The sequence below is a fragment of the Trifolium pratense genome, linkage group LG2 (assembly GCF_020283565.1).
Source record: "Trifolium pratense cultivar HEN17-A07 linkage group LG2, ARS_RC_1.1, whole genome shotgun sequence".
In the NCBI taxonomy this organism is placed as follows: domain Eukaryota; kingdom Viridiplantae; phylum Streptophyta; class Magnoliopsida; order Fabales; family Fabaceae; genus Trifolium; species Trifolium pratense.
In genome coordinates, this window is record NC_060060.1 from 17,357,783 (window position 1) to 17,373,318 (window position 15,536).

General features: G+C 33.7%; 2 protein-coding genes across 5 annotated transcripts; both read right to left on the reverse strand.

Annotated features, from left to right (window-relative positions):
• Window positions 1-276: 276 nt before the first annotated feature.
• LOC123908340 (heat shock factor protein HSF8) lies at window positions 277-4,787 on the reverse strand. Its single transcript, XM_045958966.1, has 3 exons — window positions 4,271-4,787; window positions 938-2,219; window positions 277-731 (listed from the first exon to the last, which is right to left on the reverse strand). The coding sequence occupies exons 1-2, from the start codon at window positions 4,538-4,540 to the stop codon at window positions 978-980; spliced, it is 1,512 nt and encodes a 503-aa protein (XP_045814922.1). The 5' UTR covers window positions 4,541-4,787; the 3' UTR covers window positions 277-731; window positions 938-977.
• Window positions 4,788-9,171: 4,384 nt separating this feature from the next.
• On the reverse strand, window positions 9,172-15,073 carry LOC123910184 (pentatricopeptide repeat-containing protein At5g41170, mitochondrial-like). Of its 4 annotated transcripts, none has more exons than XM_045961259.1 (7): window positions 12,578-15,073; window positions 12,007-12,081; window positions 10,826-10,940; window positions 10,444-10,596; window positions 10,259-10,312; window positions 10,074-10,171; window positions 9,172-9,651 (listed from the first exon to the last, which is right to left on the reverse strand). In XM_045961259.1, the coding sequence occupies exon 1, from the start codon at window positions 14,844-14,846 to the stop codon at window positions 12,609-12,611; it is 2,238 nt and encodes a 745-aa protein (XP_045817215.1). In that variant the 5' UTR covers window positions 14,847-15,073; the 3' UTR covers window positions 9,172-9,651; window positions 10,074-10,171; window positions 10,259-10,312; window positions 10,444-10,596; window positions 10,826-10,940; window positions 12,007-12,081; window positions 12,578-12,608. The 4 variants fall into 4 exon arrangements, with proteins under 4 accessions (XP_045817215.1, XP_045817217.1, XP_045817218.1 ...); XM_045961261.1 differs by having other exon boundaries at window positions 9,172-9,639; window positions 12,578-15,042; XM_045961262.1 differs by lacking the exon at window positions 10,259-10,312 and having other exon boundaries at window positions 9,172-9,639; window positions 12,578-15,042.
• Window positions 15,074-15,536: the final 463 nt, after the last annotated feature.

Here is a 15,536-nt window from a genome sequence, read left to right on the forward strand (position 1 = left end):
GGGACTTAATTGGACCGTCAAATAATTGTGAGGAACTAAAATAGATTTCAATCTAGATTTATTCTAATCGAACACATGTAATGTATTCTAGTATCTCATGCCTAAAAAATCATGTTTAGAAATATCTAAATAAATGAATGAATATGAAAAAGAGATATATAATAAAACAAAGTATTATGGCATTCTTTGAATATCTATAACAGAACCATATGATGAAAGAAAATTTTCATTCCATTGTTTCAGAAGTGATCAAAATGGTATGCTGATTAGAAAACATCACAACAATAATTTGGTTCCATTTCATACCATCAAATTAGTTTTCATTTTTCAAAAAAAATAGAAGTAATGGTGGGGGTGAAATAATCATCACTAGGTTCCATTCCATCTATTCTATTTTAATCAATGATAACTAATGTCATTCAATTCTATTTCATTCTTTTTTATCACATTGAAACATAGCCCAAGGATAAAATCAGTTACATAAGAACAAACAGCTGGTAGCTAAACGGCGAGTAATGTTTGAACAAGAGTCACTGCCATCCATTGTTCCTGTCCCCGTTCATAAAGTAAATCTTCAAAGCAAGAACCAATGTGCACTTCTCAGACGCCTATGAGTAACCATTACAAATATCTTCTCTTTTTCCCATTTCCCTCCTCACCAAGGAAACATCAAGTTGGGGACAAAACTGCACTATCTATATATTTCACATATGTTCAACTCCAAAGATTTCCTATAGCATTGAAAGAATTGATCAGGTAGGTAACTGATAAAACACTCCACAAGGAATCATCAATGCCACAGAAAAGAAAATTAGATTTAGGTAAGAGTATGCAGAAACTAAGCACAAAAGACCAAATGAAAAGCTTCTTAGTGAGAAAATGAAGGTGTGTGTAATTATATGTCAAACTTGTGTAACTTTTCGGGGTCAGGGATTACCTTGGACAGTATGAAAGATTAATACAAAGTTCATAGACGGTTAAATTCTTTTGACATCAGAAGAAAGAAGACCCATCTGTTCTGTTAGTTGATCCAGGTGTTGAGTATTGTTATTGTCCCATCCATTTTCTGTTGGTTGCACCTCATTCCCTCTGGATATTTTGTCAACATTAGTCTCAAGATCCTCTGGAGCTGAAGTTTGCAAAAAATCATCCCAAATAGGATTGTTTAACAAATCATCAATGTCTGCGCCGGGTGAAAGATCTTCAAAATCAAGGGAAAATGACTCAAGTGATGTCGGATCCATAAATCCATCATCTGTCCCAGGAGCCATATAATTGTCTTCAGGAATATCAAGAATACTTCTTGGCACAATCTCTGGTATTGAACGTATATCAGGCATGATAACATCAGCTTGAGAAGTCGGAATAGTTGGTGCTGCACGTGCTCCATCTTTCATAACATTTTCCGATGCAGCTGCAGCTTGAGGTACAGATAGAATTTCAGGATTTTCTGCCGAGGGTATGTGTCCTTGAGTCCCCGTTGCAGCTGGAAATTGAGAAGACTGCACTGAAGATGGAGGAACCTCTTGAAGAGTTACTCCGGAATTCCAGCTAGATGAGCTACTACTGTCCATTGCACTTGACGGTGATGTACCGTCTCCAATCAAGTAATTATCAGGGTTTTTACTAAAAGATTCTACACGAGGAGTATCCCATTTCATGATCTTCCTTAGCATTGCTTTTGCTGTTTCATTCATCAGAGGTTGATACTTAACAATTTGTCCATCAGGAGGGGAAGCTCGCTCTGTTGTTTCGGCAATACCATCCTGCTTGAGCCGCCGCTTTTTATTGACTTCAGTTATGCGCCTATTGCTGTCATTTTGCTGTTGCACAAACTGAGCAAAGAATCCAGGGCTCTGGACAGCTTTGGCAAGGAATGACATCATTTGCTGTTGTCGTTGCTCCATTCCCTGAAGGCGCTGAACCATTGTTTGTAGCTGGCCATCAGTGGTTTGCTGCTGCTGTCTCAACCTCACAAGCTCTTGCATCAGAACATTCTTGTCTCTTTTAAGCCTCTCAACCTCTTCCTCAAGCCCAAATTTCCCGACTTCTACACATGCCCCTACTGATGAACTCTGTCCATGAGGTTGCTGAGCCTGTTGATTATTAGGACCATGAGCAGGCTTTCGTCGAGTTATACTCTTAAGTAAGTGCTTTTGACCCCTCAAAAAGCCCTCATTTGCAAATTCCCAGCGATCTGGGTCGACCTTCCTGAAACCCTGTTCGGTATTAGAAAGAACAAATAGTCAGGAATTGGGTTAAACACACTGAAAAAAACACAACTTTTGAGTTATATAAAACACTAAAATACTCATAAAAAATACTCATAGTCAAACTAAAACAAATATACAGATAATTAAGGATGTGCAACAATATGGCAAAATGATGCAAGAAAATCAAATCAAGATCAACTGGGTGAAATCCACAAGACCAAGTGGAAGCAACTTTCGAATGAAAGCTGAAAAATGACAGACTCAAGTTCCCATCAGGTTTATAGTGGGAAGAGTCTAGGATACAGATGTTTTACCAAACCCATAAAGGATGTACCACCAGATTCACATCCAAAAGGAGTGCTGATTTTTTTTACTCAGGAAGACAAGTCATTCAAAAAAGCCCATGTCCACAAATTGAACCTGGGGACAGATTCAGCTACCCTACTTACTGTTTATTGTCAACTTATTTAAGGTTCAAAAGATAATGAAACATGAGATAATGAAGTTCATTGTTCATATCAACAAGCTAAGTGTTTCAAGTAGTTTGCCAGAAGTTGAATCCTAATGGTTTATTTTGCATAACAAAAGCTATAATGTGTTAAACTGATCTGCAGAAAAGGAACTATACTGAAAAATAAAATACTCGGTTCACAAGGAAACAAAAGCTATAAAATTAGAAGTAGATTAGAATCCATAATGAATGCCAATAACAAAATAAACCGGGCTTCGGTTCCCAAGGAAAACAGAACAGAACTTACAACTGTCCTAGTGTTTTGACGCAATCACTTACGATTAATTCATAGCAAGAGGCTACATAACATTCCTATTATCCGCTAATTAAAAGAAAATACTAGCTTAAAAGTAAAGAATGCAATGGCCTCATACTACATAAAAAACATGCATTTCTTGCAGCTATGGCAAATGATCATTTCAACAACATCATTGCAAAGTTTATACCATCATCCTAAAGGCAGCTAAATATAAAGAAGAGCTGCCAGTGTTGTCATATACACATCATAATGTATCATACACTATATTTTTCAAGAAACGACATATCACTGAATTGAATACATATCACATCCGATACTTGTATCGTATCGAGTTTGTGCATCATAAGTGACCATCATTTTCTTACAAAAATTGAAAAAATATACATAATATATTCATTATACTGATTGCAGTATCTAAAAAGTTTCTGCTTCGTAGAATTTAATTGAGTTTCTGTGCAGAAGACATAAACACATTCCTCATAATCTAAGAACCCTAAAACCTAAAAATCCTCTTCATAACAATTCACTATCTGCTACTCTGCTTTACTTAAATTAGGTTTATACCTTAAATAATATAATATACACACACACCGTCGTTGACATTGAATATACAACACACTCATCAATAAACCGTAATCAAGTAAATAATTAACCTGAGAATAGCTTTCTTTGTCAAATTTCCCTCTTCTGCTCCATCTAGTTGCTGACAATGCAGGAGGGTAAAATATTAAATTTAAATTTTACAGTCTATCCATTCTTTGGAAACAAAAACAAAAACTCTCACCCTAGCTCTCTTTCATTTTAATTGAATACTAAAGTAAATTTTTCTACTTTATCGGTTCTCCTATAACTTGAATCAAACTTAATTCAACCCTACAAAACCAGTTTGTCCGGCGAGGGTTATTTTGTCTCCCACCTATAACCACTATTCGGATCACATCCCTATCAAATGTTCGACTCAACACCGTCACCATCTACTTCACTCGAAAAATAATCATCTAACTACTCACTCCTCTCATTATATTTCACCAAAACAAAGACTTAAAAAATCAAATTTTGCAAACAACCCAGTAAATCAAATCAACAGCCACAGCACAATCACAGATCAAAACATAAAAATATTCAAAACAAAATCCAACAAAGTAAAAACTAACTAACATCAACAAAAGGGTTACTAACTAACATAATTACATAAAAAAAACACAAAATGAGTAATAATCACTTCAATTAAGCAAAAAAAAATTGCAATAAATGTTAAAAGAGTGAAAAAGAAGAAAGAGAACACACATAAGTATTCAACTGTCTAACGAAGCTTGAGAAGTTATTATGCTTGAAATACTTCGGCAAAAGGTCCCTAGCGAATTCCGGTGGGTCCCAAACAACGAAACTATTGTTCGTTGCGCTCCAAGAAACTATCGCATCCGTAGAAGAATCATCAACCATATCATACGTTTTGCTCAAAAACGGTGGCGGCGCGTTTGAGTTTTGCATCGGTGTCGGCGCCGGTAATTGGGCTGAAACTTCTCCGCCGCCACTGACACCGCTAGCTCCATCCATGTTGGAGAATTTTGATTTTTGAAATGATATTGAAGAGAGAGTGTTGTTGAGAAATTGAAAACCCTAAAAGATTTTTTTAATGTTGAAAAATGAAATTGGGGATTATTATTTAATTTTTATAGATTGGTGTGAAGAGAAAGAAAATGGAAGAGATGGGAGAAGAGGGGACATGAGATATGATGGATTTAATTTAATGTGAGTGGAGTGGGGGAGGGGTTATGGACAGTTATGGACACTACCCTTTATTTTTCCTTTTTTGGAGCTTTTTGCTCTTTAATTAATTTGAGTGAGATAAATTACCAATTTTTTTTAGGGAGAGAATGGTATCTCAATCTCAATTTTACTTTTTTTTTGTTTTCACGATAGTATCTGATTCACTGGACCGTATAATATAGTTCGGAAGTCAATTATGACATCAAGTGGTTCTAACTCCTCTCGATCATAGTTGCGCGGGGTTGAACGTTGACCCTCACCCCGTCCCAATCGTAGTTGCGGGGATCGAACGGTGATCATCCCTACCATGTTCAACGTCAATCACCACTGAACCAACTAACGATTGGTTAATTAATGATATCTCAATTTAAGATAATATGATTTTCACAGTATCTACAAATAATTTATAATTTTTTAATGAATACTTATTAACTAAGATATTGTGTGTCAAAAAAATTAAGATATTGAGCTCAAGTTGTTAATGAGCTTCTTTTAAGACAGATTGTTTAGAAGAACTCGAGTTTAAGACTTTCCTAACTTCACGGTCGAACTCCGAATTACTGACCCGATCTCTAAAAATCAGAGGCTAATAAAAAAAGAATTTTTAATGAGTATTAAGATATTTTAAAAGTTTAATCACCCTAAGATATTTTAGATATTTTTCAATAGGATCTTCTCTTGTTTTTGTGTCATGGAGACATACGCTAATCTCAACCACTCGTTTGTGCTACCGTATATGATAAAGAATGTTTGAACGGTGAGGATCCGCGTTGGACCATTCGGTCATTGGAAGAAAAAAAGAGTTAATAGATTATAAAGGAAATTTGGATTATATGTGTCCTTCTCGTTATTTCATCTCTCATTTCCTTTTCATTTTCTTCTCACTTCAAAGATTAGTTATAAATTACTGCTCAATGATACTGATATTTTTTTTTAATTATTTTTTATATAGACAAAATGTCAAGCCATTGAAAACTCACACAAAATGAAGATATTGAGGTTCGAACTCCGATCATAACGTCATACCTAATAATTTCAACATTTCAATCGGTTGAACTAGGATTTATGGACATTATTTCTCTTCTAAATTTTAATTATTTTTTTTGGTACACGAGAGGGCAAACGCCCAAAAAAGAACAGAAAAAAACTAAGCTAACCGGAGATTCCTGGGCATGCAAGCCCCGGAAAAATCATCAAAAATGAACTTTTGAAACTCTAGGAGGATTTTCCAAAACAAAAACATTCAAATGATCCATAGAAATGCTGAAGTTTGCAAGCCAATCAACACTTCTATTTCCTCCTCGCAAAGCACTAGCAGACCTAAGGGTAGGCTGAGGTGGGCCGCGGCCCACCCCCACTCCAAAAAAATAATTTTTTTTATATTAAAGTATTAATTTAAATGTATTATTAATGATTTTAAATCACTCGGCAGACATATCTGTACAAATTTTAGTTTAAATATTAATTTAGAGTTTATTATTGATTATTATAAGTAACTCGGTGCACATATTAGTTCAAATATTAATGTAAATATTAGTTCATGATTAACTGAATTTATAGTATTAGATAAAATTAGCAATTGAACTAGCATATATAAATATGAAATGACATTAAAAAAATATATTTAATAAATATTTAACTTTTTAAGTTCCATATTTTCACATTTGTTGCAATTTTAGTCCTATCTCAATTTTTTTTTCTTTTTTGCCATAAAAATAGCGAATTTTAATGCCAAAAAAATGTGAATTTTGGTCTCAAATTTGATATTTCATCTTTGGAGACAATAAATCACCTTTATGGCCAAAAATCACAATTTTTGGAGTAAAAATATAGATTGTTGGTACCAAAATTGTAACATATGAAAATAGAGGACCAAAAAATTCAATTTGAAAATAGATCGACTATTTGTCGGCCCACCCACAATATTTTTTCTGGTTCCGCCACTGTCGCAAAGTATGGTTGATTTGTACATGCCACCTCAACTTTAGAAGCTTCAGAATACAGTGAACTAGAATACGAACACTCCCATTAAACTTGTAATTATCAGAAATCATGTCGATCAAAATCTTTGAGTCACTTTCCACTTTAAGATGAGAAAAATGCTCCCTCCAGGCTATGTCTAAGCCCATATATAGCCCCCACATCTCTGCATGTAAGGCATCACAAGCTCCAGTCTTCTTAATACAGCCTTTAATCCATCTTCCGTCAGAATCACGAAAGAGACCACCATAACCAGCAATTTTTCCCATATCCTTACAAGCACCATCAATATTGAGTTTGATCCAATTATTTGGTGGTCGTTTCCATCATGTGTAGATAGTATCCTTCAACTGAGCTCTAGGTTGTTGTCTTCAATATCTTTGACGAATCTTTGGATCAGTAAAGTTGGATTATTTGGCCTTTGAAAGTCAACTTCAAATATAGACTTATTCCTCCACTTCCACAAATATCAGCATGTTGTCATAAAGGTGGTCTGCCATCTAGAAATGCTTATGCCAGTTCCTTTCCTGTTGAGGTTATTGAAAACCCAATCCCTACAATCAAAAGAAGAAAGAAAAATTAGTTATAAAATCAGAAGGAACAATATAGAGCCATACCTGAGTTGCGTGGATACAATCACGCAACACATGAAGCACCGTTTCATCCCCATTTTTACAACACGGACAAGTAGGCGAGATCCCACCACCCAATCTACTCTTTCGAAAATTAGTAAGGATACGCCCATGTGCAACCAACCAAATAAAGGTTTGAATGCGATGTGGCCCGCACCAAATCCAAAGAATCTTCTAGTCACCAATAACTGTCGGACAATTCTGATGCTGCAAAGAATATGCATTTTGAACTGTGAATTGGTGGGTACATTAAAAAAATAGTAGACTTCTTTAAAAAATATATTAGACTAAAATAATTTATATTTTTTTTTACATTAATTTATAAATGTTTTATTATTTCTAATATTGTTGAAAAAATTATATCATTAAAAAAAAGTCAAAGAACGAGAAATATCAATATTATGTCGGTCTCAAAGGTCATTTCATTCTTATATTGTTGATTTTAAGTTTACTCAGTCCAGTTTCTGACATTTCATAGGCCTTAGACAAAATGTGAAAAAATAATTTATTTCATTTAAGATAATCCGCTTAATACATAATAATAGTTTTATAACATATCAAAAAACTTCTCTTTATTCAGAGTTTGAAATTCATAAGAAAGGTTTCTTCAAGCATTTTGAGATGCAAAATAATTTATAATCACATCAACATTAACGTTCTTCAACATATTCTTCTCAATTGACAAAATTGCCAAACCGTACAATTGAAAAGAAAAAAACAGTAGACTAAAATCATTTAATTTTTTTTTTTGACAATATTTACAAATATTTTATTGTTTATAATATTGTTGGCAAAAGTTAAATATCACTTAAAAAAAGTCAAATAACAATAAATATGAATATCATGTCTGTCGGTTATCGATTTTAAGTTTAATCACTCTTGTTTATGACATTTTATAGGTTTTAGACAAAACTTGAGAAAAATAATTTATCTCATTTAACATAATCCGCCTTAATACATAATAATAGTTTTACAACATATCAAAAAACTTCTCTTTACTCAAAGTCGAAAATTCATAAGAAGTGGTTTCTTCGAATATTTTAATATGCAAAATCATTTATAATCACATCAACATTAATGTCCTTCAACATATCATTTTCAATTGACAATCATATACTTATTTTTAGTCTTATGATTGATCTTTTTGAAAATTTTACATAGCTCTAAAACATACTTAAAATATCTACTTAACGGGTCTTGCTAAACATCCAAAAGTAGAAACGTTCTCTTAAATTTTGTGTAGTTAATTTGTGATAAAATTTAAAAAAGGAATTAAATACATGAATCTATATCTATATACTATATATATCTATATATACTATATATAAAGTGAATACATGAGTTTTGGTGTGAAATTTTCATAATACCAACAATACCCTTAATTTTTTTAGTAGCAACAAAAATCTTTTATTAACAAACTTACAATAACATAAGACACATTTTTTTAGCAGTCACTATATAATTTGACATATGTTTAAAGACCACCATAAGATTTTAGATAAAATACATTTGGTCCCTTACGTTTATTTTAAGTTTCAATTTGGTCCCTTACGTTTAAAAAGTATCAATTTGGTCCCTTACGTTTATTTTAGGTTTCAAGTTAGTCCTTTCCGTCAATTTTGTCACATGTGGCAGCCAATTTGCATATGTGGACAGACATGTGGCACTTGGACACACTGACACGTGTACTGTTCAAACGGTGTTATAACGGAAAAGACTAACTTGAAACCTAAAATAAACGTAAGGGACCAAATTGAAACCTAAAATAAACGTAAGAGACCAAATGTGTAGTTAAGCCTTTATTTTTCCATTAATGTACTTTAGCCGCCTCAAAAGATACATGCAATATGAACCAACCAAGAGTGCTTACAAAAACCTTGTAAAAGCTTCATGAAGGCAACATGCTTTCAAGTTAATTTACATGCAACATAATTCTCTATGTTCTAAAGCATCACTGGAATAACTTGTAGAGCCCTCCACAAATCTTTGAAGCTGAGTGAACCCAAATCCTACCTTACATACTCTTTCAGCTTTGTAACCTTCCATTGATCAATGAGTCGATTGTCCACTGCATCTCAACAAATGGCTTTCTCATTCTAAATTTGAAAATGATGATCTGTTAAGAAATTCTACTTGAGCAATGGTTCAAAATTCTACTTCTGCAGTGCTCCAACACATAAATCAGGGACCCATCTTTATCAATTTGTAAGGTCCACCACATAAAGCAGTGCTCCAACATAGCAACTCTGTCCATACCAAATGATGCAGACACATCTAATAATGAACCTAGATTAATAAATTTATATTGAAAATCAGAATATAATACTGAAAAGAACCCATATGAGACAACAACTGCAATCACGCATGTGCACAGTATTCAACAACCGCAATCATGTAATGTAATAGTATATGATTACTCGAAATTTTCAATCAATAAAGTTTAAGGATGATGAGTATGATATAAGTGAACTTTTACAGTGGTAGACTATATGCTCAATTTTGGAAAATGTTATACAGAATGGCGACTCGCTGGTTTTTGCCAGTTTCCTGGTCCAGCTTTGCGGATTACATTGGTTCTTGTGACATTTGTACATGATATGAATATTAACTTTATGCTTCCTTTTTTTATTCATTTTGTAAAATTTGTTACAAGTCTACAAATAATAATTCTACAAAAATAACTATACAACCAACCTAACTTCTCATACCTTTGAACCTTTGCATGTTGTATGATGCATTAAGAGCGACTTAAGATTTTAAAATCAGCTTCATCATAACAATAGTGCACTTGTTTTCACCTTAAAACCTGATTATTTCAGTAAAAACACCAGGAAGTTAGGTAGATCAAATCCAACCATGTAAGCACTCAGCATAATAAAAGTCAAAGCCAAACCTTGTAAAGTGTTGGAACAACAACATATATTCATCCTTCATGAAACAAGGCTCTCTGCAAGTAAAAACCACTGAATCAATTTGATCATTTTTTGATTTATTGTTCTTAAAGGGACCAACTTGTTTGCCTTCTTCCATGAAGGAGCAGATTTTGCAGGCAAATTAGGCAATTTCTGTATACTTTACCTGATATGTATCGAAAATGTTGGTGCACAGTTCGGATGTGGGCACCATCTTTTTTTTTTTTTTTTGATAAGCGATGTGGGCACCATCTACATCAGCATCAGTCAAAATGATAATCTTATGATATTGGAGTGTACCCTTTTAAAACTCTTCTCCCTAGGAAAAAAACACACACTGAGTTAAATAATTAAATAAAAGAGAAAATCCACCAAGGCAAAGAAAACTTGCAAGTGCATTATTTAAGAGCCTTCATGTATGTAATACTTAATACTTAATGGTGATTTGCTTTTCAGATCTTTGATTCATATATCTATCCATGATTTTAAAGGAACGTGGTTTTAACCTTAATAGTAGCAAATCAATGATAAACGAATGTGATTTTAACCTTCACGATGAGACCAAGACCAATGATTAAATGTTGGATCTCTTCATTTTTGTAAATTGCTGCTTCATCCCTCCTTTTCAATATTCAGAATCTTAACCACCAAAGGGAGAATGACCTGCAAAAAATATGGTCTGATAAATACATAGACTATACACAACTCACAAATATATATTTTTTGGTTGATGCAATGAACCGCCAATATAACAAATTAACTTGCTCCACACATCAGTTAACAAATAATACAACGGTGATTTGATACGATAATTAAGAAAATGGGTATTAGAATACAGAATGACGAAGATGTCTGGAACAAAGAAAGCCAGAACCAAATGTGAAAGCTTCACTCACAAAATAATTATAAATTTCCAGTCATCGCATCATAACCTTTGTTCAAAATGATTTACAATCTAAAGGAAACAAATGCCTTTAACAAAATTACTTAAGTTTGATTTAATATTTTTTCATAGGAAGAAATATCCCCATAATTCAAAATATTAACAGCTGCGTTCGGTGAAGATTGTTATAATGTCCACAGATGGTAAAACTAAAAGTATCATACAAGAAGGATCCGACAAATGAAAATTATTTCCTATTTTGTGATTTTTTTACTAAAGGGATGACTCAACTATAGTTATTTGCTCTGAAAGATGTAATCAGATGGCAATTTTTTTAAACCATAACTCCTATTTTTTGTATCTTTGCTTCTTCCAAGTGAAACTCTAGCACATAAACTAGTCAACAAGTTTAATCCGGTAAAATTAACAGTTTCGGTTACAGAAATACAATAAATCCAGTATTGTCTTTTGTCTAAGAGTTCAAACTTCTAGAAGTATTATATTATCCCTTGATATAATATCAGAGCCTAATCGACAAGTGGTTACTATTTAGGAGTTCAGTTCTTACAGCATCTATTTTTTCTAATTAAAAGGTTAAGTTTCAGCATAAGGTATAGTGAGTTTATGCATTGATTACACTAAGTGTAACACTTTAACCCTAAAACGTTGTTGCATGTTACATAGTATCAAAAGCATTCAGGTATCTTTACCAAAAAGATTAAGCTTTTAGGACAGTTGTTTATGACTTGACATAACAAATGTGTATATTTGTGTGTATGCCCGGCTGCACCAGTCAGGTGGTTCCACTGTTGCAGACTTTCATCTAACTAACAATGTGTACTTTACCTGGAATCGCTTATCACGATTCACGAACTTGCTTAGCACTTCCCCCAACTGAATCACTTTCAACTATACAAATTTCTGCAACATGGTAATAAAGAACAATGAATTTTTCATTCAAAACACAATCCTATTTGTCAAAAAGATCAGTGAAGCTAATATGCAAGTTGCAGAAACCCAAAATGTAATTGTGTAGATAGAAATGTGAAATTTAATATGTATGAAATGAAACATTTCATGTTAGCATTATTCATCTCATTTTATTGACTTAAAAATGATAGTTCAAATATTACTCACAAAATAACAAGCTAATAGGGACAGATGTATACAAACTAGAAGGATATTCATAACAAATAACTATATTATTAACCAAAACAAATGACGTGATAACAAGTGGATTACAATGAGTGATACAGCTATTGAACAACACAGGTTTTATTACGAATCTACGATCAAACAGTTTAAAATGGAATATCAGTTCACTAGCAAGTTGAATAACATGGCATAATAAAACTATAGAGATGTCAAAAGTCAAAACACAAGAAGAAAGAAACTATGTCAAAATCAAAAGACATACCAGCTGGATATAATGAAAGCCTTTGACAGAGCTACCTAATGGCACCAGATTTCAGACACGGAACCTTACGAGACAAACCAGTTGCAGCCTTCTGAGCCTGGTCTATCATGTTTAACTTCCGATATCCATTAATCATACGAGTATAAGTACTTACATTTGGTGAATAGCCTTTCCGCAACATTTCATCAAATAATGTCCGCGCCATAATCATGTCCCCGGTATTACAAAAGGCAGCTATTACAGTTGTATATGCGATCCGATCTAAATATACAGCATTTTTTTTCATTTCGTCATACAACTTCTTAGCCTGGTCTGTCATGTTTAACTTCCAATATCCATTAATCATACAAGTATAAAGAATTACATTTGGTGAATAGCCTTCCCGTAACATTTCATCAAATAATGCCTGCGCCAAAATCATTTCTCCAGTACTACAGAAGGCAGCTATTAGAGATGTATATGCGATCTGATCTGGATATACACCCTTTTCTTTCATTTCATTATACAACCTCATAACCTGCTCCATCATGTTTAACTTCCAATATCCACTAATCATACAAGTATAAGTAATTACATTTGGTGAACATCCTTCCCGCAACATTTCATCAAATAATGCCCGTGCCTTAACCATTTCTCCGGTATTACAAAAGGCAGTGATTAGAGTTGTATACGCGATCTGATCTGGATATACACCCCTTTCTTGCATTTCCTCAAATAAGTAATATGATTTAAGAATTCCGCAATAACGGGTACATAGGTCAATAAGAATTGTATACGTTTTGACGTTGAAAGTGATTCCTACTTTTGTCATTCTTGTGAATAACATCACAGCTTTTTTAGGATTTGACTGTTTGGCAATGCCAGATATAAGAGTACTATAATTAACAACTCCCGGAAGTACATTCCTTTTAAGCATCATTGGCAGAAGCTGCAGTGCCTTTTTTGGCAAACTCTCTCTGCAAATCTTGTGGATGAATTCATTATATGAATATGGGTTGAGGTTAACTCCGTGTTGTTGGAATTCCTCCGACAATACCAAGGCTTCATTGAAGTCGCTTCCCCTACAGTAAATACTAAGAATATGGTTGCAAGCGATTGTATCTGGCCATATACCATGTTTTTGCATGATACTAAAAACTTCCAATGCTTCAGTGAATCGTCTCAATTTGTAGAATTCCCTAATTAGACTGCAACAACTAAAAGCAGAAGGAGCAATATTATTGCTACTCATCTCCTTCAAAATCTTGATGGCTGAATCCATACCACCTTCCCTACAAAATCCATCAATTAAAATGCTATAACTATAAAAATCAGGCACTACTCCAAAGTTTTTCATTTCTTCCAAAACTTCTGAAGCTTCATCTACGGAACCTCTTTGACAAAGTCCATATATGACAGCATTAAAACAATGGCTATTGAGAGGCTGATTTTTACGGTGCAAGTTACAAACTAACTTCCAAACAATCTCAAAGGAACCAACTTTACAAAGTCCCTTAATATAAGTACTATACGTGACAACATTCGGGGTTTCCCCACTCCTATATATCTTCGCTAAAATCTCAGAAGCCCGTCTAATATCAACACTGCACCCAACATCTCTACAATAAAAGTTCAGCATCATAGTATAAGTGTGGATATTCGGCGTAGGACCAAAGTTTTTCAAATCCTCAAACAAACATCTCACACCATCCACTCTATTTGCTTCTATCAAACATTTCAACAAGAAATTGCAACACATTATATTCAGTTCAATCCCAACATCCTTAGCACTAACAAACACATAATAAGCATGTTCAAGCATAGCATTCGAAGCAAAAACTTTCATAAGCATATCAAACACAACAACAGACCTTTCAACATGGTCTGGCGAATCAAGCAAAGCCGAAAACAATTCGAACGCGTCACGATTTTCCTCTTTATAGTATCCAACAATATCTCTAAGCAATGCAAACACTTCCAAACGCATACCAGCTAAAGCAAAAGTATGAATCATTATTCTAAAGGAATTGATTGAATGTGAAAAACCATGAGTTTGAACCCAACCCTTGAACTTTATTTCCCTTGCATTCCTCCAATTTAAAGACTTTAAGACTCTAACAACTAAAAGAGACAATTTTGATGGGGTTTTGGGAAGTGGGTCATTGAAATTTGGAGTTTCATGTTCTAATATCATGAATGCGGAAGAAGTTGGAGAATAGAACCTGAAGAAACGTTGTTGTTGTTGTTGTTGGAAGTGAAGTCTGTTACGGAGTAAGCATTTCACCACCATGAAGGTTTAGACATTAATCACAGTTCTGCCGTAGAAAAAGAAGAACAAGGAGAAAACTTGATGGTGGTTTTGTTTTATTGGAGTTTGTGGCAACCACAATGTTTTTGTTGGGAAGACATCACAGGATTTTGTCGAAGGTTTATGCAGAGAGGGTTTGTTCGGTGCTGTCTGGTTTGTTTTCTCACTTCTGATTAACGTGTTTGGGTCGGTTTTTGTGAAATGAAAATGGCAAACAAAATTAAACCGTCCGGTTTAGAAGAAAAATGATTTGTGCTGTTAAAACTAAATGCGATTTTTTGCGGTTTTGGTTTGGATTGATAAGGTTTACGATTTTACTTTTTGATTGGTTCGGATACGATCAGTGATCACCCCTAGTTAAAATAAGTTTACCAGTTTTTTTTTTTTTTTTTCTTCATGAACTTAACTCAGTTTTTGTGTGATGAGCTTAACTCAATTTTGTGTCCATGTCTCAATGAGTTTTCAGTTTTTTTTTTTACAAAATGAGTTTACCTCAGTCGACAACAACATTATATGTAGGGGTTGTGGTTCGAACCTTGCTAATCCCAATTCACATTAAAATTTAAAATTCTAGTTATTAGGTTGATAATAAATAAACAAGTCTATTTTTTCTGAAAATCTTAAAATGTTCTATGATTTTATCAAATTTTAGTCCTTTGAGTATGTTAGAGA